We start from the raw sequence: 26,171 nt of genomic DNA on the forward strand, positions 1-26,171 counted from the left end.
GTAGTCACTGTAGTGTAAATGTATGGAGACTGATTCTGGTAAAGCATATGTGTGTGTGTGTGTGTGTAGTAAAATGTCACAAATAAAGGCAAACTCTGTCAAATCCATGACTTCTTTGGTCACCAGATACCCACAGCTAAAAAGAAGCTGAAATACTCCAAGAGCAAACAGCCATAAGTATCACAGGTTAGTCCAAAACCACAAAGTCTAACGAGTAAAACAACAAAACATCCAATGCCACAAATTAAGAGGACTGAGCAATGAGCAAACAGGAGGCAGTGTATAAATACAGAATCAAACAGAGAACAGGTGCAGACAATTAGCAAATGAGATGTATAGTGACCCAGCACTATAACCACTGAGGACCTCTGGTGGCCACTCAGAGGGAACAAAATACACCTACAGCTGACAATTTACATGTTGCAGGGCTCGATGCAGTGCGTACATTACTCCCGTGACCAACACTAAAATTATCAGCAATTTGTGCCACAGTTGCCCTTTACTTGATTTGCATCAGATGGGATAATCTTTGTTCACATCCTGTATCAGTGGGTCCCGGCTGCCCAAAATCCTGTCAGTGATTCATGTTTTTCCTTCCTTGAACCCCTCTGAATAGGACTCAACACAGATGACCACAAGCACCCTACAAGTCCTGCCGTTTCAGAGATGTTCTGACCCAGTTCTTTAGCCATAACAATTCAGACATTATCAAAGTCACTTGGGTCTTTACCCCTGCCCATGTCTCTGCAATCAACACATCAACTACGAGAAATGATGGCTGTCTAATATATCCCAGATTTTGACGTGCGCCATTTTTACAAGATCCACATTATTCACATCACCTGGGGGTCATATTGTTTTGGCTCATTGGTATATATAAATAATGCTACACTTTGCATTTCTGCTTAAAGCTAAAAAGTCTTTTTCGTTTTTATTAGAAAAAGTATGTAGTTTAATAAAAATCAGAGAATGCTTAAGTTGTTGACTCATTTTGGGTTTTATTTAATCCTGCCTTACATAACCAATGAAAGGAGGAGTCTTGTCCCCTAACAAGCTTCCAACCAGTAATACAACTGTTCCTTTCAAGAACACACAAAGCCAAAGGCCCTTTTCAGACGTCTCCAGATTGGGAGTTGAGAGAGTGCAGTCATATGAGCCGGTTTGATATGTCACACAAAGTGTAATTTACAGAATGTCTGGCTCTGTATTGATCCACATGAAATCACTGGCTGCTGTCAGCAGGGGACAGAACAACAGAAGATTTATTTAGTATGAACTACAAACAGGATTCATATGATTCATACTTAAAATGATGGCCACTCTAAATTGGACATTTTCTACGAAGATACGATTGAATTTAAGCTTTAAGGGAACATATATGGTTGTATTTTATTTTTGTTAGAAAATGTATTGATTATTCAATAGACACACAGATTACTGAACAAATAGAATTATTCATTGTTAATATCTTTCTCACTGACATTCCTACAGTTTCAGTGATTGTTCAAGATGTAGGAGGTTCAGGGAAAAATACAGTTTTTTTTTTTTATCTGATGGAAACAGCTATAAAAGACAATACCATACCTAAGAACAATCTCACTTTCATATACTACTCTATTGAAAACCACATCTAAGAAGCAATGAGCATTTGGTGAACTACTCTGCATCTTATGGGTCTAAAACCAAAACCTCCAGATTATTATTGAATATGATCCTTCCGTTCACCTGACTGCTGCAGTCAGGGCTACGCAGGAAGCTCATCACGCCGGCTTTCAGCTCTGGAGGTGCACTGTGGCTGAAATCCAGCACCTCAGTGAGAAAGTCCAGTAGCAGTTCCCCCTTCTCGTCACCGGGGATGAAGCATTCTGTGATGTCCATCGTTGAAGGCAACACAAAGGTTTCAAAGCTGATTCCTTCGGCAGTGAGGTAGCGCTTGATGTCTGCCGCTGTCACGCACTGGGTGATTTCAGTGCAACATAACTCCTTCTGATAAGTGCCCCACAGCTTGCCCCAACTGCTCTCTCCTGAAACAAAGAGCAATGAACCGTACATCATGATGAATTCGGGCACCAGGGAGTGCGTGTCAGTAACGATTCTGTCCTCTGCTTCCTACCCCTATCCTTCCCTTTCAGTCTGCTCATTAATTTCAGTCTGCAGGGCTAACATACAGCTTAACATTAGATAGTTTCTTATTCTGAACAATCCTGAAGTCATTACATTAAATTAACACTGTAACCTAAAAGATAAAAAAAAAATACCAGCAACAAGTATGATGAGAAGTTTTCCATTTTCATTCAAGAGACTCCGGAAAAACGAGATAGTAGCAGCAGTATCGGTGACATAATACAGCATCTGAGGGGGGAAAATGTAAATGTTGACATTCAAAATCCTCTCCAGAGAGCAGCTTTTAGGTCCAAAAGACAACAATGACAATAATGATTGCATTGCATTGGTGGATGTGTCAGCCAGCAGGGACTGAGTGTGTAGAATGGTGACAGGAAGCTTCTACTCTAAATACAAACTTCAGTAACTATTAATGACGTCCACAGTGAGGACAATGTGTGGAGTTTAAAATACAGAAATAAATATTTTTTTTCTGCTATATGCAAGCAATATGTGGGATTTGCAGTACGTGTCATATTCAAACATGTAAACAAAAGCCACTTGGACATATTTGATGTGCAGGATGCCTCTGCATTAAATGAAGTAGGAATGACATGCATATGCCAGCGGTATGTGGACTGGGACTGGCTGACCTGGCTTTCTCAACCGTATGTCGCTTTGGATAAAATCATCTGATAAATCACTGTCAAAGTGGAATGTTTTATATTAAAATGTTAGGTCATTTGTGATGTATTGACATGCTCAGGTGATGACATCATCGTGGCACAGCTCCAAAAATCAGTCCCAGTGGCACCACAAATTCTCACTGTAATCCAGTTACAGTGAGTGTGACCCCTTGAATGATTCACAGTACATGGAACAGTTCTGCACACTTTCCACATGGAGGCACCCTTGATCTGTATATGCACCTTTAAGGTTTTTTCCACAGCACTTGGTTCATTGTATTAATGCAGTGGATTCAATGTGAAATTACTCTTAATCTACTTATATAGGTAAAAATGTAATTAAAGAATGAAGCCCTTGCTTGAACTCACATCCTTTGGTTACAAGCTCTCATCTTCCAAAACACTGTTTGCCTGTTGAATGACGCTCCACTCAGCTGCCACCTATTGTCCAGTATTGGGGAAGTTCCTCACAAAAGTAATCCATTACAGACAGTTCAGGTCCAGAAAGTACAAATCCAAACCAAGGTTTTGTTTCAACCAACCAGTTGAGTGTAAAGAATCACAGTCACAGAGTACTCTGCTGGCTGGTTGAAACAAAACCTTGGTCTGGATTTGTACTTTCTGGACCTGAACTATGTGCAATTGATTTCTTTTGTAACTTCCCCAACACTGCTATTGTCACAGCAAAGTGAACTGCAGACATGTTCACCTGAATCATATGAATGAAGTCTAATTTCTTCTCCGACTGTCTCTCTCTCCAGTGCTTCTCAAACTCAGAGGCAGTCATCTGATTCCATGTGAAGTTTACATTACCCAAGTTGGGAGTTCTTGACACAAGTTCTATGTATGATAAAGCAACGTCTTTATATAAACATAATATGATGATTAAGTCAGTTAAAGAAACTCAGAAATGCATGATATGAATGCGAGTATTTGAAGTCCTAGTACCCTTGCATTTCTCCAGCATCGGCTCACTGGGTTCCACCATGTCACAGCCCACCTTCACATCTGGTAAAACCTTAATCAGCTGTGAAAGTATCTCCAGGTCCACCTCTCCTGCAAGACCGAAACACAGATTTAACTATGGAACCCAGAAATGTCCTGTGGATGTCGTCCATATACGTCTTTTTATGCTTCCATGCTCCTCCTACAGCATTCATCCTAGCTGGGTCCCGGAGGACAGACATTGCTGGTTCATGTCAGTAACTGACTGTAGTTAGAAGTTCTACAGATGGAAAAGGTTCTGGCAGTGAAGGTGTGGGTATCGTTAGGCTGACCAGCTGGCTGAGGACCTTTTGCTATTCCTGGGACAGCATCACACAATGAAAAATTCATGGGTACGAACTTAAGAGCTTTAAAGAGTGTTGAAGTTGCACTTCCAATACCTTTGTGCTAGACAGTGATAAATGTTACACAAAGAACCCTGCAGTTCCCCCATTAACCTTTCAACTTTGATTACTGTTCAGCAAATGGGTGTCTGAGTGAGGGTCACAATATGCAAACACATTAGGCCAATAAATGTAAAATGCTGATCCAAGACCACTTTAAATCAAATTTCAGACTGATATACAGGATACAAGAGAATGTGTTAAGTTACACAACCTCCACTGAAGATAAAGGAACTTTATTGTCATTATACTGAAGTACAATGAAATTTTGCTGACATCTCTTCTTGTGCAGTGATTTTAAAACAATGACAATGGAACAACAATAGAAAACACTGATTTAAGATAGACTGTGAAGGGGATTCATCCCTTGTCACGCCATGTCCCCAGCTACTTGTATAATGTGTGAATGAAGAGACTAGCTTTTATCACTAATTTGTTACCATGACAGGACCCAATACCACAATGTGATTTCTATCTATTGTTAAATCTGCTGTTTAAGATAAATTGTTCATATTTACAACCATATTCTTATCTTCACAAGCCAGTGAGAACGTCATACCTGTACCACTCCCCACTGAAATAACATCAAAGGTAGTCTTGCCCTCCCCAATGCTGGAAAAGACATACAACCTTTGTTAGAAGGCAGACTTCAGTATAATGCTGATAAGATTAATCAAACAGTTGACATATCAATAAGGGCTTAACTAAATCTGATAATATTTTGTAACAGCATATACTCTCACTTCTAAAGTTCATTACTGTAGGTAACATCGATCACTGTACTAATAGCTACACCTATGCAGAACTAGACCACAAATACAATACTGGGGCCAGTTCACTCAGAAATTCATGAATGGAAATATCATACGTTTTTCCTATATTTGTTATTCCTGCCATTATACATATTTTGCCATTGTTATTTTGCAATTATATAATCATCCTAAAAATAAACTTTTCAAACATTTTTCAACTGAAATCTACGCTTGACAAAAGCGGGTATTGTTTTAACTTTTACCGTGCGAAGATGTCAGGAAGACTCTCATGAATGAATTTACTCATAGCCTGATGCTCCGACGACAGTTCGAGGAACAAACGGAAGGTCTTGTGGTACCTTTCGTAGTCTAATGCAAGGCACTTCATACGTGAAGTCATTTTAGATTGCTGTTAAAATGTATATAAGAAAAATATACACGTTTTACATTACACCTACTACATTATTACTACATACATACTACTACAACTCCTCCTTAGTTCTGTAATATGAACAGAACCACCGAACAGAAAAAAATCGTACTTTCGAATTAAATAGCGATACGTAGCAATTAACTGTACAAAGAAGCGAAGTGATTCAAGAAATGTAACACTTTCTATTTTTTATGGAACAATATTAAAATGTTAAATGGCGTATCTGCGTGATAGCTTGAGTTAAACACGACGCGCGGCTGCGGTAAACGACGCAGCGTTAAAACAGACCTTGGGCCGAAAAAACGATGAATGATGTCCGACTTAAAACCGCAAGCGCGGACCATCTTTATTTTCTTTGCTTAGATGTTACAGGACGGCAACAAGAAACTACCAATGCCGGCCATTTGTTGAACGCCGAAATAATTTCCCTCCGACTGCGCAGCACGCAGATTCACCTGAGGATTCCCACTATAGGCATTAGTGGCAGAACTGGTCCCGGTGCAGCGTCAGGATTGCAAAAAGCTATTATTTAATCACACATAGACGGAGCAGAATTCATAGGATCATTGAATCTTGCCGTATTGTATGTCGTGGATTTGGGTGCGAACAGTAAATATTCACTTACTTCTCGTTTTCGGACGACCTTTACAAAAATGCGATATTCAGCCACAGTTGTCTCACTGTTAACAGAAAGAATGAAACATACGTTTGAAGGAGGAAGCTTTGCGCAAGAAACCCTAACCCCTCCCACTGTACTTGGCGGAGACTTAAAAGACGCTGCTCCTTAAAGAAGCAGCCGCGCTCCTTCACCTCCGGCCACATTTTCTGATTTTGATATAACGACTTACGGGGCTGCTCCTTTGAACTCCAGACAAAGGATTCATCAGCTCAAAACTTTAACGTAAGATAAGACATTAATAGGGTCCTTTGTATTGTGTCATAAAGGTTAAAGGGGCCAATGCAATTTTAAGAGAAGCACTGGAACATATGACCCTGTCCGGCCCTGTACATATACCTCTTCTGAAAGAAGCACATTGTCACCTTCACTGCTCACATGATTTACGCAGGGAGGCAGGAATTAAGCAAAGGATAGGAGACAGGCAGGGGTGCCGCCAGAAATCTTGGGCCCCATGAAAGATTAGAATTTTGCCCCCCCTTTTTTGCGAAAAGGTAAAGCCCCTAAGAGGGCCCCATGTCAGTGCTGGGCCCCTAGAATCGTTCTAACCTTCACCCCCCCTGGCGGCGCCCCTGGAGACAGGTAACATAAGTTTAGCAGTTAATGATGTGTGCTTATGATTGGATGCAGAGTTTCTAGCTATAGAATAGATCAGGGCTTGATTTTTTTTTTATTTTGGAGGAAGATTGGCATTGGGCTAAAATACTTGGGGCTATAGCGAGGAGTGATTGGACCTAATGATGCCCATGGTTGGTAGTCCAAAGCCCAGGATGGGGCTTGATGTCATGATGCCTGTTTATCATAGGTTTGAAGTAAATCTTTCCTGTCCAGTGTGAAATTGGAAATTGCAACTTACCTCACTACTCCTGCATTCCTCTTTTACTTTTACCAGATATTTAATTTTATCACTGTTATTAAGATATCTTAACCACAATAACCTTTGGTTAGCATTTAGATGAATACTACATCTTTCTATCAAATCTTTTTGAAAGAGAAGTTAATCTGTTGAACTCATCCATTTTATTCTACTCCTTTACATTGATGCTTAACAACCTAACTCTTGCCTCCTTTCAAGTCAGTCAAGTAAACTTGATTTGGTTTTAATTGAATGAGCTGGCTAATAAATGATGAGTTATGATTCAAATGAAGGCCCAAGCTGACGGGAACTTCTGAGAAAATCTACAGGACAACCGTAGGTCTTGAATGGGATTTAAATGGATGAATTAAAGGTGAGCTCGTCACCCTGTGCGAGATCCTTGCTGCGGTGATGACGACACAACCATTTAAATTCATTTAATCTGTAAGTGGAATTGACAAGCCTAACTACACGGATTCAATTAAGATGAAATTGATCTATTTCCCGAAACGCTGGCATTCCCAATAACTGTCAGGAGTGCTCCTTGGAAGATCACGCACAGCTTATCAGGTGTGGCGGATGGACAGTTTCACGTACATTTATTAGTGCTTTCTGAGTTTTCAAGAAAACAAGCACCAGACAAAATCATTTAAAAAAATCCTCAGAAAACAAAGTCCTGAAACAGGTATACAGTACTGAGTCTTAAGTAGGCGTGGATAAATCACATGCTTTTCACAAGAGTAATTTGACACTTACAAGCCTTGAGCTGAAACTTTGACTGCTGTATATCATCATTATGTCATCCACGCGAGTTGTCACTGTGTTTTGAAAGCAAAATGCAGAAAACATTGATTCTCAAGTAACAGAATAATTGTATTGCATGATGACACAAAATACAGTCTGGATCCACACCATGCTCTGTGTGAGCTTCCCCGGACTCTGTGTTTCCTACTATCATGTTCACATGGGTTTCCTTCGGCAGCAGTCTCTGGTCATCCCATCAGGATATACTGAGTTTTCAGTACCTGATGGTGGATGTTGCAACAGGACCCATTCTATGACACCCCAATTTAATAATGATTTTGTAAATATGCTTGATATCCTTGGTTAGATCCAGTTTTCTCCCAGACGGCCCCAGTGTACATGTACAGATATTACAACCACATCCAGGTATGCGGCACCAGAGGGGGGAATCCTTTCCTCACTGTTTACACTCGTACCATGGGCTCATTTGCTTGTGATAGTTCCCAGAAACATTACCAATCAAATTGTAATCAAATGAAGGATCAAATTTCACAAAACAAATCCATTTTTTCATTGTATGATTAAAATAAAACCTATAGGAACCTACAGAGGTCTTATGTCCTGCTGGGTGCTTCCCGGATAGGCCCCAGATTTGCTGCAACCCTGCATTGGTTAAGTGGCTATGGAAAGTGGATGGATTTACTGACTGAAGCTTGTGTTGCTCTATTTATGCACATATATAGACTGTATAGAGAAAAGTATTGGGACACACTTCTTAATCATTGAATTCAGGTGTTTCATTTAGACCCCTTGCTGTAGATGTATAAAATCAAGTACTTAGTTTGTAGTCAGGTCTACAAACATTTATGAAAGAATGGGTCATTCTCAAGACCACAGGTGGTTCAAGTGTGGTGCTGTCATAGGATGCCGCCTTTGCAATAAGTCAGTTTGTGAAATTTCTTCCCTGCTAGGTATTGCATGGTCAACTGTAAGTGGTATTATTGCAAAGTGGAAGTGTTTAGGAACAACAGAAACTCACCCAGTGGCAAACCACTAAAGTAATAGAGTGGGGTCGTTCGAGTGCTGAGGCGCATAGTGCGTAAAAGTCGCCAATGCTGTGTTGACTCAATAACTGCAGAGTTCCAAACTTCCTCTGACATTAATCCCAGCACAAAATCTGTGCGCTGGGAGCTTCATGAAATGAGCTTCCATGGCCGAGCAGCTGCATGCAAGCTTCACATCACCAAACACAATGTCAAGTGTCGGATGAAGTGGTGGAAAGCACGCTACCACTGGACTCTGGAGTGGTGGAAACGTTCTATAGAGTGACGAATTGTGTGTCTCAGTCTGGTAGTTTGATGGATGAGTCTGGGTTTGGAGAATGCCAGGAGAATGTTACCTGCTTGACTGCGTTGTGCCAAATGTAAAGTTTGTTGGAGGAGGGATAATGGTATGGGGTTGGTTTTCAGGGGCTGGGCTAGGCCCCCTAGTTCCAATGAAGGGAACTTTTAATGTTTCAGCATAACAAGACATTTTGGACAATTCTATGCTTCCAACTTTGTGGGAACAGTTTGGGGAAGGCCCTTTTCTGTTCCAGCATGACTGTGCCCCAGTGCACAAAGCAAGGTCCATAAATATATGGATGGGTGAGTTTGGTGTGGAAGAACTTGACTGGCCCACACAGAGCATACACAAGCCATTGCCACCCTAAACTGAAACATGTCCATCCCATTGGCTACCCCCTTCGTATTTGTGGCATTGGTGCAAGCTTTTTGCTTTGCCTGCAAAAAATTGATAGATTAAATGTGTATTTGATAATTGCACCACTGCCTGAATTATAAACGATGTTTATGTAAGGAATAATTGACGACGGGCCGTTGAATTATTAGAAAAATAATGCACACCCGAGGTGGTGATGCGGCCACGACGCGAATCGGAGTGGCCGTTACACCTCGGGTGTGCATTATTTTTCTAATAATTCAACGGTCCGGAGTCAATTATTCCGCTTATACTACGGTTGCCACACCTCAAGACATCGATCAGATGATATATTTCAAGGGATTCGTCCGGTTTTTCTACTTAAATCGCTATTGTGAGTAGGATTATTTCTTCCGCATCTCATCCAACGACTCTTTTGCTAGTTCCAAAACGTCATTAGCTGTTGTTTTTTTGGTGTTTTCTTCGTGTTTTTCTCCCTCGAGTATGTCTAGCTGTTCTTCGCTGATCGTTTTATGTCTTTTGTTGTTGCCGGCTGCCTTTGATGTCCGCTTCCGTTTATGTTGTTTTTCATCTGGACTGTCTAATACTACTGCAGCCCAGTTGTTGAAAGTTTCATATTCACCGTAAATATTAAAATTTACTTTCGGAAAATCGTCTGTCATGTTGTTGTTTTTGTTAGTCCTGTGTGCTGTATAGGTACTGTATGCTAATTCCCGTTATTACAGTTAACTATGCGAAGTGATATGGAACTGTAATGCGGTCAAGAGAGCTGCCTGGAACTACGTTCGCCGTGCGTTTCCCTGAAAATAATTGCACACCTCAGAACGTTCGTCAGCCAATCAGATTCAAGCATTCAACGGTCCCGTAGTATAAAGCATCTTAAACATCCCCTTATTTTCTAGATGCCTTATATAAAAATATTTATGTGCTACCTCAAAATACCCAGGCCGCCCCACTAAAGATTCCCTGGCTCCGCCACTGGCACAGAGCCCTGTGTTTAACTCCATCAAATACATTTGGGACGAACTACAGTGACAATTGTGAGCCAGGCCTTCACATCCAACATCAGTGCCTGACCTCACAAATGATCTTCTGGAAGAATTGGCAAAAATTCCCACAGACATACTCCAAAATCTTGTGGAAAGCCTTCTCGGAAGAGTAACAGCAGTTATAGCTACAAAGGGGGGACCAGCTCCATATTGATGCCTATGGATTTACAATGGGATGTCATAAAAGTTCCTGTCAGTGTAATGGGCAGGTCCATACTTTTGTCCATATATTGTACACATACATACATACACACACGAACCTGAAACATGCATGCAGTTCCTTGTACTATACAGCAGCTCCACACTGAATTTGATGTGTCTTTACCATTCTTTGCAGTATACGAGATGACTTACATATGACTTTACCAGGCCGATATCATTGAGCTAGAAGATAAAAATGTCTAAATGTCTGCACAACTTGCAATGTAGAAATTAACGAAAATCTCAACATGTTAATTATGTGTCACAAAAGTTTATACCTGTAGTTTATGCTAAACTTTTAGCTGTGATTGACACTACCTGATATTTATAGGAACACTTGTTTTACATAAGAATATAAATGGGAAATTTACGTCTGCTTGCTGCTGCTAACTGGGTGACATACACAGAATACGTGACATTTCTCTTAATTATTGAAGTGTTAGATCTTCTTTAACAGACAGCATGACATGTACAGTTCACTAAAAGATTAAAAAGTAGTCATGTGTCATTGCTTAACAGGACTTAAATACGTGAAGTATGGGGTGTTATTGCAATCATATTGCCCCACCCCATAAAAAACAAAAGTATGCATTATAAGTCTGCACTTTAATAGTGTCTTCATTCCAGAGATGTATAAAAATAGTCAAGAGATAGCAGAACAGGCTAGAAGGTAGGCTTAGGCAGTATTACTGTAATATGGTATACCACGGTATTTTGTGTATATCATGGCATTTTTAAATGAAATGAAATTTCAAAATACCAGAACAGCATTGCTTTTGAAAATACCATAAAAAAGATTGTATACTGCAGCATAATACAGTAGGTTGCAAGTTCATATACCAGAATAAGCATTGCTCTTGCAGCCTTGACAGAACACGCAGCCTATTTAGATAATGAATTAGTTTGCATTAAATTTTGCACAGAATATCACAATTTATTTCCATGTTATGTGTTCATGGTCATTCATGTACACAAGCTAAACGGCAGTGTACAAACACATGTTCATTAACCGGGTTGATGTATGTGGTGTTTGGGGCAAAGAAACCTTTCAGAAGTAGCATTCTGAGACTAAAATACTTAAAGAGCAATCAAGACATACATACAGAAACAATATGATCGCAAGGCCACTTTGGAAGATGAATGAACACAGTTCAATTCACTCTTACATGCAAATGTACATCTCAGAATCAAGATAAATGCTGCAGTTCTGTTTCACCAGTAAATGCAAACCCATACTCCTTGCATCCATCATGGGTAATACTAATTAATAAGCAATCATAGTGCAACTCTGGGAAATCTAAGCAATCCAAAAATCTTTTGAAGGAACCGATTAGATTTAATTGTCAGCCTGAATTTTCGCTCATGTTAGGTTCAACATCATTAAATCAGTCGAAAAACAACATACATACACCTCTATACACAAATAAGACTTACAGTGTTTAACTCTGAGGTCTGATCATTGGTTTTATAAACTGTACACTTGTAACCCAATTCTGTCTGTTAGACCAGGATTTCTGAACCTTTCCAACCACAAGGGCTGGCTGTTCATCATTTATCATGTCAGTGGCCTGGAAGGGGGACCCCAAGTATGTTCTAAGGGCATTTTTCCAGCTAATTCAGTCCTACAGTGCAGATTCTTCTGTTGAATACATGTAGCACATCAGACAGGAAAGAGCAGTAATGAATGGATGAAACCAAAATCATGGTCTGCAAAACCAGAATGACCAAACCTTGTGTCACTTGTTTTCTGGGCTCCCCTCCTTAAACATTTAGGGTGAAATGAAACAACACTTTTAGTAAGTGCGGGCTGTCACGCAGATAGTTCCTTGTGGTTTGGAATGTGACATACATTGGTGATGTAAAGGTAAATCCCCCCCCCCACCCACCCCTCAGTTTTGAGCCCAGGACATTTGGGGATAGAAGGGTGACATGGCGGTGAACTGGACATACAAATGCAGGTAACAGGAGGTTAAAAACAGCAGAAATGCACTGAAAAATGCACTGAAAAAGTGAATGTATTGCAAAACAAGTGAATAAAACACTCATCAGCAGAGGTGAGTTGCATGGAATAGCAGATTTAACGTATTCAAATAAAAAGCCACGATGATCCTTCAGAAGACCCCTGCAATTATCTATGCACCTCAATGGCAAACAAAGTCTAAAGGACACATTCAAGCTTCCAATAAACTGAATTACTAGTTCTGACTGGTAATTTCTATGTGAATATTATGGGCATGGAAAAATCTCTTTAGTTTACCCACACTGCATTGATAAGCTTGGTTTTGGTATACTGAGTAGAGCAGAAGTACAGTACAAACACAGCATTGTCATTATAAACACCACTTCACAGCAAATGAGTTCTTGCATTACAATGTAAACACTAGAAAATTGGTTGGATTTTAAAAAGAAAACAAAAATCAGCACTAATATAGTGCATAATGGCACATCTTTTCTGTTTATTAAAATGTCTCTAGCAGGTTTCTGGATTTTTCAACTTACTTCTGATGTAAAAAAATACCTTAGGCGTTTGGAAATGTATTCTGCCAGTCAACAGAAATCTCAGGGAAAAGTGCCGTTAAACTCCCCAAACATCAAAAAACGTCTTCGCTGACCAAGCAGCCCATCAATGCCTCTTTGAATACAAAGCCCAGTTGCTGGGAGTTTAAGGGTGATTTGTTTCCATAGCTGAAGACGACCATAGCTGAAGTTTCCAGCGGACTGCAAGAGACCTTCTGAGAAGATAAACGTGGTTTAACAGGGTGTGTCCATTTCCCAGGGTCTATTCCATGTGAGTCTGGATATCACGTGCTGCTGGGTCACATGTCTACATCACCGTCATATGCCAAGGTTAGGGGCTTCTGTGGTGGCGTTACGCTTTTATGCTGTTTGGGTCCTTTGCTATCAAAATACAGACATATATGGCAGGTGTTACTTCTAAAAACACCTCACTGATCATTTATTTGTTCATTTATTCAGTTCTTATTAGCACAAAATTTATTCAAAAACAGATTAACATTGAACACATTAGACCCCAAGAGGGAAACTGAAATATATAAAGGAAATTTTTAAAATCACATGATCAGGCAGGCCTACAGTCAGTTTAAATTGCAGCAGCTTCACTGTGCAGATTCTGCCATTTAGAGACAGGAACTGATATACGTACCAGATCAGGAATGACAGCGCAATGATGAATAAAACCAGGATAAATCCACCAGCGGTCACCCCGTAGACCCAGAGCTTTATTCTGCCATCTGCAAAATCAGAAAGCAGAGTGGAGCTATTTGTTTAACACTCCATCGACTGCAAGCTAGAGCTTTTTAATATACAGTGCCAGAGCTCTTCTTCTAGGCCCTTGGGAGCACAAGTTTTTCTAAAAAAGAAATAAAAAAAACCTTTTCATTTACAAACAAAAAAAGAAAAAAAAAAACACAGCACTAGATCATACATTATAAAATACAGTTGAGGCAAAGATAAAAAACACAAAGAAATAAGGAATAGAGGAGAGCAAAGGGTGGATACAAAATAGGCTTTGGAGAATATTTCTCCATTTGTTTGATCCTTGCCTTAGATTTATTATCTAGATCATATTACTAAGTATGTGCACAGAATGACTGATTTTGGGTGCTACTCTTCAAAGGGAACCAAGGATAGTGGAAGATTTAAATTGGAATAGGTTCAATACTTATCAACAACAACAAGATGTTTCATTACTAGACATTACTGGGTGCTTATTGTGATTCTTCCTTACACGTTTTATGGGTCTTCAATAATGGTTTAGCCAATATTGCACAGAGGTAGGTCAAATCAATTCACTGAATACTGAAGAGGGTGACTGTGAATTTTGTCAGCTGTGACCATAATATTCTCTGCCTACTAAGTGGGAGGAATTCTATTTCTCATTTGAATTTTGTTTGAACATGAAAATAAATGCAATATTGTATTTCTAATTATTATTTTTGTCCAAGAACTCTGAGTTGCGTATCCCTGAACAGGACTGGGCCTGATTCTTGGCACTGTTTTAATTACCTGGTCCTATGGGCTGGAAGGTCCACTCGCTGAGGAAGCCGTGTTTCGGAGAGGTCCCAGCTTTAACTCGCCCAGAGCTGGTTTTGACATCAGCCTTCTTGTTTTCCGCACCTGGAGTCTTCGTGCAGTAATCCAGGAAGCCGTGTGTAGTCATCACCTCAGTGTATCCTCTCTCGCACCCACAGACACCACTCTAACGACAGCACCGCAATTACAGACACTCCCAACACAAATATTTTTGTAAAGCAATTCGTCATTTTCCACTTTACTTTATATTTCAGTAAAAACTGTAATAATGTAGAATCATAATAATAATAGTGAACTACATAAATATGTACTTTTAAGTGCTGATTTAATTTAAAAATAAGCCAAATAAAGTCCTAAATCAGTTAGGATATAAAATCAAATCAAATCTCAAACTGGTTGTACAACTGTGAATCTTACAGGCAAGTTTGCAATCACTCACTCAAGCTATTGTGTTGTATTTTTAAACCAGCGTAAGAACGCATCTATCTTGGTACCTGTTCTTTTCCATCTGCAATAACAATGCCTTGGCCTCTATTCTTACAGGCACATTATGTCAAGTAATTAATTTGCCTTCTAAAAATTCTATAACCGTAAGGCACTTTTTTTTATACCTACAATGAGCCTTTTGCAATCATTGTATATCAGCTATTCCTAAGGCACATTTTTCCACGCAGCCCTTTAAAAATCTACTCAAACTGGGCAGACTTATCCTTTCTATCCAGGTTTATACACCATATTTACTGCCATTTAGCATCAGGCAACTAACTGAATATGTCACAATACACTCAACATACATGCTGAATATAAGCACGCTGACAGAATTTTATTACCTGTGTGCAATGGGAGAAGGGTTTGGTGCAGGGGGGGTGACATTGCCTAATGCTTGTGGGTTGGTTTTGCAGAAAGCAGCCCCCTAGAACAGAGAACAAGGAGATACTTATTACCATTTTCCAGGGAGAAATAAATAAATGTAGAGTCACGGATCAGGTGCTATGTACCTGCATTTCTGTTCAAATGCTGAATAATGTCACTCCAGTGTAACCATCAAAGGAAATAACGCAAGAGCTCACAGTTGCAGTCCTAATAGCAGCCAGGTAGCACTTCTTATAGAGACAAGATCACTTTTCCAAATTATTTGTGGGAAATGTAGCTTCCTATAATCTGCTTTTATTAGCTCATTTATGCTGTTGCAATTATACGTGTTGTTTTGTTCCAACAGGGGTTTCATCACATTTGCATGAATTGGGCGTCTCCTTTGCATTCAAAGGTAGCTAATGTTCCGTGTGTCTCAGTAGAACAAATTATCAACGAAAATGGAGAAGTAACCATCCGTAAACTTAATTTGAATTTGTCGTGTTCAGTGATAGTGTTAATTTGCAGCATCTTAAAAAAAGACTGTTGGGTGTTATGTTGGGTGTTATGAAGTGATCTTAGAAACATTTTCTGCATGGAAAATACATGTTTACACCAAAATGCGCACACACACACACACACACACACACACACACACACACACACACAGAGAAACATACCGGATACGTTGACCCCATCCGAACGTTGACACCAAACAAAACGTTCATTGTCTTTCCATCCACTGGTCTTCCATTCATAGCTGTGGCATTTTCCTTCTATAAATGAGAAGAGTGAACATTTTGTGTTTAGTGTCACTTTTCAACACATACCTGACAGAATCCTAATAAACAAACTGCTACACAGTGTAAGCTCAGAACCACCAAAGAAAGGCCACCAATGGCATTCAATTTTTTCAAACGTGAGCAATTGTTGGTCAAACGAATATAATTTGAAAATGAAAAATATATTTTAAAAGACAATGTAACACATGAATATCTAACAGTATCATATGTTCTATTACAGTGCAAATATACTGCATCCATTTTATTTAGAGCACACTTTATATCTTACAAACGGGTTGAATGCTCTTCACCAGTCTGGGGAAGCTTACAGACCTTTACAGGGCTGTGTTTCAAAGATCTGTTGTGGGCAGCTGTCCTGATTCTCTAGGACCTGAATGACCACTGCCCTGGATCGTGATCGCTGTCCAGTGCTCTCGAAGCTCCTTCCCTCCGCACAGGTCAGCTGACATAAGCTCCATGACGACCACTCTGTCAGATGGCAATCTCCTGTAGAAGAACAGCTGATGTGATAGTTTCTTATAACCATTAACAACAATTGAAAATTCATTGATTCACCTGGAATGTATGGCAGTAGATAAATGTTAACTCAGAAAACACTTACAGATTCTGAAAACACAGACAAAACAAAAAATGCTGGAAATCCGCTCACAACACAACAGAAGTGAGCTTCAATACAACAGGGAAAAATGAAATAAGACCAACCATTAGGGTTGGGTGGTATATAGAATATTTACAATATATATCGATATATTTTTAAAACAAAATACAGAATGACACAATGCCATTTATGGCGATATATTTTTATCATGTGTTACAATTAGGGCTCTATTAAAGATTTTCTGGTTGTAAGCAATGCATGTGCTTCAGTTGCGATGTTGCACAAAATCCCAGGATTCAAAACTAAAATCAAACCATTCAGTTAGTGTCTCAGGGGGAATTTGATGGAAGGGAAAAAGATGATGAATCATTGTTACATCTCACATCTAATTTTGATTTAAAACTTCAGAGAAAACATTATGTAACGCTAATTTGCCAGAAATTACCAAGTGTTCTGTGTGTCCTAGACCAACGGAACATACAGAGGAACTGGGGGACATGCATTTTCCCAAGTAACAAAATAAGTGAGATCTAAACTACATGGATAAAAGTATTGGGACACCTGGTCATTACGCTACAAAGAATGGTAAAGACACATCAATTTCAGTGTGGACCTTCTGCATAGTACAAAGAACTGCATGCATGTTTCAGGTTTATGGACAAAAGTATGGACCTGACCATTACACTGACAGGAACTTGTATGACATCCCATTGTACATCCAGAGGCATCAATATGGCGCTGGTCTCCCCTTTGCAGCTATAACAACTGCCACTCTTCTGGGAAGGCTTTCCACAAGTTTATGGAGTGAATTTTTTTTCCCATTCATCCAGAAAAGCATTTGTGAGGTCAGACAATGATGTTGGACATGAAGACCTGGTTTGCAATCTCCGTTCTAGTTCATCCCAAAGGCATTTTATGGGTTGAGGTGCTCTGTGTGGGCCAGTCAAGTTCTTCGACACCAAACTCACCCATCCATATCTTTATGGACCTTGCTTCGTGCACTGGGTTACAGTCATCATGGAACAGAAAAGGGCCTTCCCCAAACTGTTCCCATAAAGTTGGAAGCATAGAATTGTCCAAAATGTCTTGTTATGCTGAAACATTAAAAGTTCCCTTCATTGGAACTAGGGGGCCTAGCCCAGCCCCTGAAAACCAACCCCATACCATTATCCCACCTCCACCACACTTTACAGTTGACACAGTGCAGTCAGGCAGGAAAGAACATAAGAACATAGGAAATTTACAAATGTTTGGAGGCCATTCGTCCATCAAGCTCATTTGGGGAGAACTCAAGTAATAGCTCAGAGTTGTTAAAATCTTATGTAGCTCTCTAGGTAACGTTCTCTGAGCATCCGCCAAACCCAAACTAGTCCATCAGACTGCCAGACAGAGAATCATGATTCATCACTCCACAGAATACATTTCCACTGCTTCAGAGTCCACTCCATCTGACACTTGGTGATGTGAGTCTTACAAGCAGCTGCTCGGCCATGGTAACCCATTCCATGAATTTCCCGGCGCACAGATTTTGTTTTGGGGTTAATTCTAGAGGAAGTTGAAACTCTGCAGCTGAAACAGAGCATTGGCAACTTTTATGCACTATGCACCTCAGTACTTGGTGACTCTGTTCTGTTACCTTACGTGGTTTGCCACTTCCTTGCTGAGTTTCTGTTCTTACTAAATGTTTCCACCTTGCAATATGCACTTACAAATGATCGTGGAATATCTAGCAGGGAAGAAATTTTACGAACTGACACTGCAAAGGAGGCATATGATTAAGAGGTGTGTCCCAATACCTTTGTCTATGATATTTTTTTGTTTTGATTATAACTATGTTTAAATGAGTTAATCCGAATAAGATGCTTTCATGTGTTTCTAATGACCCAATTACAGAGCTAGTCATGTAAGCGCAGTAATTGGGTTATTAAAAACATATAAACAGCTTATGGTATTTTTAACATGTGAGTTATTTGACAATAATTTAAAACAAAATTAACTAAGTGACAATGATTCATTGCCTTTCCCCTCATCAAATTTCCCATGAGACTGATTGGTTTGATTTTAGCTGTGAACTAGGATTCTATGTAACGTCATAACTGCAGGTCTCACATTGCTTACAACCAGGAAGGAATACTTTTGGTCTCCATTCAAAATCTTTAATAAAGCCCTAATTATAATGCAGGATAAAAGTATATCGATATAAATGGTATTATGTCAACCTATGTCTTGTTTTGAAAATGTATTGATCATTGTCCCCCAGAAACTTCCTTTGTGCTGTGGCACAATTCTGTTGGATTTGTAGCTTTATTTTTTCAGAGTTTATGTTCTCTGAATTTGCAGCACATTGACACTTACAGTACTGACCACTGCAGTAATGTCACATACACCATTTATTATTTTACATTTCTGAATCATATAGTCCATATATAGTTGCAGTACTTCATTCTTCTTCTTCAGGCACTTTGTCAAAGTAAGTCCCATTTTAGCTATTAATTACACACTAAAGTAGCCAGATATTGTTTGTGACATGGGCTGTATCATATGATGTGTATAACATCAGCTGTTACAGTGGCTCTTATGGTATTTAGGAATGTGGTTGCTTTAAATTACTGCACATGCTAAGTAATTCCATATAATGATTTAACTCCAAGCTTCACTCTAGTGTGTAATTACCTTTCACTGCCCCGATATAAATTAATACACATACAGCTTTATTGGACTCTTGTCTTAAAAAATTGACTTTGTGTTTGCTGCCATGAAAACAACCAAACAGCACTCTACCGGGGCACGGTACTGAGCAGGTCAGCTGGAGTTCCTGTCCGCTGGCTGGCCTCTCCTTGTCCTTGCAATTTTCCTCTTCTACAGGTCTGTATGACGAGAGGTCCAGAGGGTCTCCCCAGTGGACCACACACGTCAGGTTTCTCTCTCGAACTCCCTCTCCACACTCTGCACCCTGCATAGGAGAACCAGTAAATGGCTCAGGGTCACAACAACCCTTAAGTGATATGATTTGGCACTGGAACATTTCTCATTCTGTTTTATTATTAGTATTATTTTTTATTTCTTGGCAGAAACACTGAATGTTTTTAATTCTGTGTGGTGCTCTTTGCAGTATGAATGATTTCTCTTGCAAGTGCTAATAGAAAAAAACCCCATAAAAAGAATAACAATTTATATATAGTGTAAAATGTGTATGATGATTTCTCATGGGAAACCCGAGATGAATGGGAGTCTACACAGCAACTCTCAGCTTTGTGCTGTGTTTTTTTTTTTAATCTAGGGGAAGCACAACAGAGAAAACAGGTATCTCATTATAATTTTTTCTTTCTTCTGGGTTTACCAAGCTGACTTTGGTTGAGTTTGTGTACACCCACGACTGGGGAACAGCGAATGATACAACACTGAATAAACAACTGAGAGCAGACAAAAGCCATCTAAATACAATAATTTATAGTGACACTTTATTGATCCCCATGGGGAAATTCCCTTTATTGCTTTGCCCAATTTTCTGTCCATGATGCTTGGGGGTCACAGCAAAGGGGCAGCTGCCTTGTGGTGCCCAGAGAGCTGGGGGGGGTATGGGCCTTGCTCAAGGAGTCCACTGACATGTGACTATTCTGCTTTTGGATCACAGGCATAGAGGCCTAGCCTGCTGAGCCACATGTGTCAGATAAGCAAACCTTTTCACTAACGCATGATCTAAACCCTGAATATGCTAGATTAAATGCAGCGAAACTTGAAACCTTGTACAATTTTAACTCATTTCACACTGATGAGTTTGGGTCAATGTAGATTGTCCTGTTTGAAATTTAAGTTAAATTTACATGTTTTTTTTCTTATCCCACCAAACATGAAGCTTGTGCTCATTCAAGGCTTAAGCAATTCTCTCTACTACAGTCAACCAGTCAAGGAATGTCTGCTTTGCAGGTCAAAAAATTGCACCAGCTTTCGTTAAACTGTGTACATTTCAAGGTGCGACACACCCCTTCTGCCATATACAGGGTGCCTCACATAAAAGTAGCCTAGCATCTTACAAAATAGAACTGATGTGTGAGGCTACTTTTATGTGTGGCACCCTGTATAAACCACGTTGTTATTCTTAATTCACTTTTTTATGGAAAGGCTATTTCACCTACAGTTCCAACAAAATAAATGACAGTCAACAAAAATGTAGAGCGATGACCTGAAACCAAAAAGGAAGTCTAATGATATATTAGGATCGGCACAGATGCCATTGTTCCCAGACATCTGACACCCTGAAAGTCTGTGATGTAAAAATCCAGATGCTGGATTTAAAAATATAATAGAAGTTAACGTATTCTGACGAGTGGCAGTGGTTCTTTTTTAAATGCAAAGTGGTTTTTGGGCTATCCAAGGAGAGTTTCATTACATTACACAGAAAATGGCAGCAGACTTAAACTGAAACAATTAACAACAAGATTAGGACCAACCAGCGGTCACAGTTTTCAACATGCTTGTAACAGTATGTACACTTCCGTGGCTGAAAATGATCAAGTGTTTACAGATCTAGCTGTTTCGCATCCAGATCATCCAAAGGAGATTACTACACGCAAAGTTAAATCTACAAAGATCAAAACAATATTTTCAAATCTTCACAGGTCATACCTCCACATGGCATGGAGACCACTTGCCCAGAACCCATTTGTAGCAAGGCCTTATGGGACATGGTTTGGTCTGGGACAGCTGGGATGGGCAGGGGCGTCCTTCTTCATGGGCCTGTTGCAACATGGTCCTGGATCGCACCATTTGGCCTGCCAAGAGGAAGGCCAGGATACAAGGGAGAAAGCAGGATCAGAGCGACAATGATGGAGAAGAATATAATATGGATGGTTACATGTTGTTCCGTAGAGACCGGATAGGCAAGAAGGGAGGTGGGGTTGCAGTATATGTAAAAGAAAACTTGCAGGCAAGGAAGCTCACTGATAAACATAAAAGTACAGTATGAATATACCTAGATGCTAAAAACTCAAATGGCCTAATTGTCGTTTGTTATAGAGCAACTATAATAGGGGGGTATTGAACCCGATTTGATCCCCCACAATATAATAAACCTAATCCACACACACACACACCACACCACACACACCATACACACATCACACACAGGCCAATTTATTAAGTACACCTTACGAGTATCAGGTTAGATCCCCCCCCCTTTGCCTTCAAAACTGCCTTAATTCTTTGTGGCATAGATTCAACAAGGTCCTTGAAACATTCCTCAGACTCTGGTCCATGTTGACATGACTGCACCAAGCCGTTGCTGCAGATTTATTGGCTGCATCTTCGTGACGTGAATCCCTGGTTCCTCCACATGCCATAGGTGCTCTATTAGATTGAGATGTGGTGACCTTGGGGGCCATTTGAGTACAGTAAACTCATTATAATGTCAAAGAAAGCAGTCTGATGATATGAAGTTTTCTATTAGAAGCTGGGTACTCTGTGGTCATAGAGGGATGGACATGGTCAGCAACAATACTCTGGTAGGCTGTGGTATTTAAATGATGCTGAACCGGTACTAAGGGGCCCAAAGTGTGCAAGACAATATCTCCCTTACCACCGCACCACACCACCAGTCTTTCTTTCCCTACAATCTGAGTGTCACAGCAGAAATCGATACTCATCTGGCCAGGCAGCATTTATCTGGTCTTCCATTGTCCAGTTTTGGTAGGCCTGTGCCCACTGTAGCTTGCTGCTATAGCCCATTTGCTTCAAGTTCAACATACATAGATGCTCTTCTGCATACACTGGGTGTAATAAGTAGTTATTTGAGTTACTGTTGCCTTTCTATCAGCTTTAACCAATCTAACCATTATTCTCTGACCTCTGCCATCAACAAGGCATTTCTGCCCAGAGAACCACCACTCACTGGATGATTTTTCTTTTTTGGCTTATTCTCTGTAAACCCTAGAGATGTTTGTGCATGAAAACCCCAGTAGATCAGCAGTTTCTAAAATACTCATACCAGCCTATCTGGCACCAACAACCATGCCATGTTCAAAGTCACTTAAATCACCTTTCCTCCCCATTCTGGTGTTTGATGTGAACATTACCAGAAGTTCCTTACCTATATCTGCAAGATTTTGTACATTGTGCTGCTGACATATGATTGACCGATTTTATATTTGATTCAATGAGAAGAAGTGTCCAGTAAACTTATTTGCGTGTGCAAAGGACAAATATGATCATAGAACTGAGCGGAAAATTCAGTATTCTAGTCTTCAATTAATCAATATCTTAATTACTGAAGCTTAGAGGCCCTGGAGGAACAGCCCAGGGCTGTCAAGGAACGTGGAGGAAACGTGGACCTTTGTTAGAGTCATAAAGACACAACTGTCAATTTGGAGCCTCATACACAGAGGGGAAGACAAACTCGTAGTGTTGCTCTCTTGACTCAACTTTAAAACCTTTCAAATATTGGAATAGCAACTTTTTTTATGAATTTTAATTTTGTTTATGTTCAGCTCTGATTTCTAATTAACAGCACGACAGTGACTCCAGGGGAAACTTCCGGCATATTGATAGGAGTCTCTGAGGGGAGAACACAAGCCGGCACTAAATGAAGACTAATGAAGACTGTCCAGTGTTTCTCATTAACCAGCTGACAGTCTGATTTGCTTGGAAGACTGGAGGGACTTCAGAGACAACAAAATACACCAAGGTTAAATACTAGGCTCTCTTTGGGTATCATGAAATAATGATGTGGCTTAACCCAACAAATGCACTGAGGCTAAATTCCAAGCTCTTCTTAGGTACCATGAAATAATTATATGGCTTAACTTGAATCCTGTCAAGCATCATAGGAAAAACATTATTAGCGTACATCCTGATATCATCGCTGAGTTTCATTTAGAAGATTGCCACAGCAATTCACCAGGCAGCCTTGTAGCCTCATAGGTTCCTCCTGCATTATAGCATGATCAAAGGTCACATGAACAGACTTAAATCTCCTTATAGTGTTCAGAATGACTGTAAATTGACTGTTGTGCTTGTTTGTGTTTCAGGCTGTTCCTTAACTTCCTGGGATGGTCTCCACTTTAAAGTAGTGCTAACATGGTAATCAATTATTTACAACTGATGGACAGATTGCACTTGCGATTAAAACAACATTTCTATATATTTTCTCCAAGATGTGACATCGCTTGGACAAACACACCTTTGAATAATGACCACATGTATGAAAAACACTTGGCTGCCCCAGATACCGATCACCTCCCAGCATTTCTGATATTCTGTGTGCATATTCAGTCAGCACTGCTGCATGAGGAGACATCAACGACCACGCATGGCGGGAACCTCATTTATAAAGGCTGCAGAAATTATTAAGGAGTGCGTTATCAGCCTGGGGAGGAAACTGAAGACATCATTACTGGAAAATAACATGTCACACCCCAGATGTCACACCCCAGCGCCACATACAATAGCCTGGGTTGTAGAGAAAACAACCTTTGTAGCGTAGGTGTACACCAAGACTGGTTTCATTACATATAAACACCTTAACGGTATTTTTGCTAAGCAGAAAGATGTATGCATTGTTAGTTCTCATGTTTCAGGTGAATTTGAGAGCAATAAAATTTTGTCAATACATTTTCCTTTGCTTTACTTTGTTTTGTAGTCCCAGGTTAATTCTCTTAGTTTTTCAGTTAGTCTCTTTTGCATGGTTAACGCAGATGTTGCTCAATAAATGCTAGAGCAGGTACAGCTATCAGTGAATGTTGTGACATTTCTATGCTTATGCAAACCTTCTCTCCAATAAACTGTTCACTAAAATAACTTATAATCCTTTGCAACATATGTTTGGAGGTCCAATGGTGGAAAGAACATAAGTAATGAATTTCTGAAGAGTGGAGGTGTGGGTTACAATCTGATGAATCATCCCGCAAAAACATGCCATGGAACTCTTCACCTTGAAGCTGACAAGCTCTGAAACCCGACATTTTCTGAAGTTTCACAAGGATGTATTCATCCACAAACATTGCTCTTATCTTGCAATTTATTAACTCCCTGGTACTAGAGACATTTCTCAGAACTATTCCAAAACCCTCATGACTGTCATCAGGGTGCAGATCATTGGGCAGAATCCACAACCAGGACCCCCACAGAACAGCCAGACCATGAAGAGGGTAAAACCATCCTCTACCAACCAATGACGGCAATGACATGTTTGAGTTGCATAGCCAATCTTCATAGCAATGTCAATATTCAGCCACTCCAAAAACTATCAAGAAAACCAAACAAGGAGGTCACCAAAACATTGACCAAGCAAGCATGATGTAGGTTTTCTGAAAATCTGCTATGTAATATTTCAACCATGTGATACCCACCCTTTGTGACACTAGGCTCATGACAATTTTTTGTCCACCACTTGTGTTACTTGAGCAAATATCCATCCATCCCTCCCCGAAATGCTTATCCCTTTCTCAGGGACAGAAATGGGCTTAAAGCCTAATTTATAGGTACAACGTTAATATATTATAATATGATGATTTTAGTAATCTATGTACAGTATGAATACCTTGACTGCCACAAGTAAGTGAGCACTGAGTCCATGATGACCATTCTGAGAGCAGACAGTTAACTGGACAGTCCACCATACAGGGAACCTCGAGCTTCCAGGTTTTAACTAAACCTAGCTGTAAAGGAAAAAGAAAAGTATATTACTCATTATGTTTAGTTATATATCACCTGTTTATCAGTTATAAGGTTAATAACATTTTTGTTAGGGGTGTGTAATGAGCATGACAGTAAAATATTTAAATACTTTTCACCTCATTTATTGAAAATAACACAACTAATTGGAACATTAAAACCCTTTCCGTCTCCTCTCGTGTCACACTTCTACTCTACATAAAGGCGAAAACAAGTGAGAGCAAACCTCCTCGCACATGCTGAGCTCCACGACCTCCCCATCACTGCGCACGCAGTCTAGAAGCCTTGTCCTCTTGCCTTGTCCACATATGGCGTTCTCACTCAATAGGCACGTACTCCAGTCTACCACACACACGCAAAGGCGAAGTGTTTACGTTTGTGTTCAGTGTCTTTTAGGGGAATAACATCATATCTAAACTGTTTAATACAGAGAGCAGATTTATAAATATGGGTTTATTTTAGCTGCTTAGTGTGGGCAGATGGAATGCAGGATGATGGTACAGGGCTCAGTTTAACTCATCAGTTGGTTCTTTGTGGAAATGGATCACCAGCCCACCTCTTCAGGGAATGAACCCCAGCTGATTCTGATTA

At 39.9% G+C, this 26,171-nt stretch overlaps 2 protein-coding genes across 8 annotated transcripts in view; both read right to left on the reverse strand.

Moving 5' to 3' along the window:
• Positions 1-978: 978 nt before the first annotated feature.
• Positions 979-6,138, reverse strand: LOC111842325 (histamine N-methyltransferase-like). 2 transcript variants are annotated; one of them, XM_023808853.2, is made up of 7 exons: positions 5,988-6,138; positions 5,193-5,338; positions 4,737-4,789; positions 3,738-3,845; positions 3,499-3,629; positions 2,259-2,352; positions 979-2,024 (listed from the first exon to the last, which is right to left on the reverse strand). In XM_023808853.2, exons 2-7 carry the CDS (start codon positions 5,327-5,329, stop codon positions 1,669-1,671), a joined length of 879 nt encoding a protein of 292 aa, XP_023664621.1. In that variant the 5' UTR covers positions 5,330-5,338; positions 5,988-6,138; the 3' UTR covers positions 979-1,668. The 2 variants fall into 2 exon arrangements, with proteins under 2 accessions (XP_023664621.1, XP_023664708.1); XM_023808940.2 differs by lacking the exon at positions 5,988-6,138 and adding an exon at positions 5,651-5,973.
• Positions 6,139-12,489: 6,351 nt separating this feature from the next.
• Positions 12,490-26,171, reverse strand: part of thsd7ba (thrombospondin, type I, domain containing 7Ba) — a 166,676-nt gene continuing 152,994 nt past the window's right edge. For all 6 annotated transcript variants that reach the window (XM_072718076.1, XM_072718079.1, XM_072718077.1 and 3 more), the window contains 10 exons: positions 25,807-25,922; positions 25,447-25,564; positions 21,540-21,685; positions 19,695-19,866; positions 16,628-16,801; positions 16,193-16,288; positions 15,491-15,573; positions 14,634-14,826; positions 13,771-13,858; positions 12,490-13,505 (listed from right to left, as the gene is read on the reverse strand). In XM_072718076.1, the coding sequence (XP_072574177.1) occupies positions 13,424-13,505; positions 13,771-13,858; positions 14,634-14,826; positions 15,491-15,573; positions 16,193-16,288; positions 16,628-16,801; positions 19,695-19,866; positions 21,540-21,685; positions 25,447-25,564; positions 25,807-25,922 (1,268 nt within the window). In that variant the 3' untranslated portion in view covers positions 12,490-13,423. The remainder of the gene's footprint in view (positions 13,506-13,770; positions 13,859-14,633; positions 14,827-15,490; positions 15,574-16,192; positions 16,289-16,627; positions 16,802-19,694; positions 19,867-21,539; positions 21,686-25,446; positions 25,565-25,806; positions 25,923-26,171) is intronic.

This window comes from Paramormyrops kingsleyae, chromosome 1 (genome assembly GCF_048594095.1).
Source record: "Paramormyrops kingsleyae isolate MSU_618 chromosome 1, PKINGS_0.4, whole genome shotgun sequence".
In the NCBI taxonomy this organism is placed as follows: Eukaryota; Metazoa; Chordata; class Actinopteri; order Osteoglossiformes; family Mormyridae; genus Paramormyrops; species Paramormyrops kingsleyae.

Coding starts and splice junctions, on each gene's coding strand:
- LOC111842325 (XM_023808853.2), bottom strand. CDS start 5,329: ATGACTTCACGTATGAAGTGCCTTGCATTAGACTACGAAAGGTACCAC. Junction 3,846..4,736: donor TTCAGTGGGGAGTGGTACAG/GTATGACGTTCT, acceptor TCGGTCTTGCAG/GAGAGGTGGACCTGGAGATA. Junction 2,353..3,498: donor ACTTCATTCATATGATTCAG/GTGAACATGTCT, acceptor TTCCCCCCTCAG/ATGCTGTATTATGTCACCGA.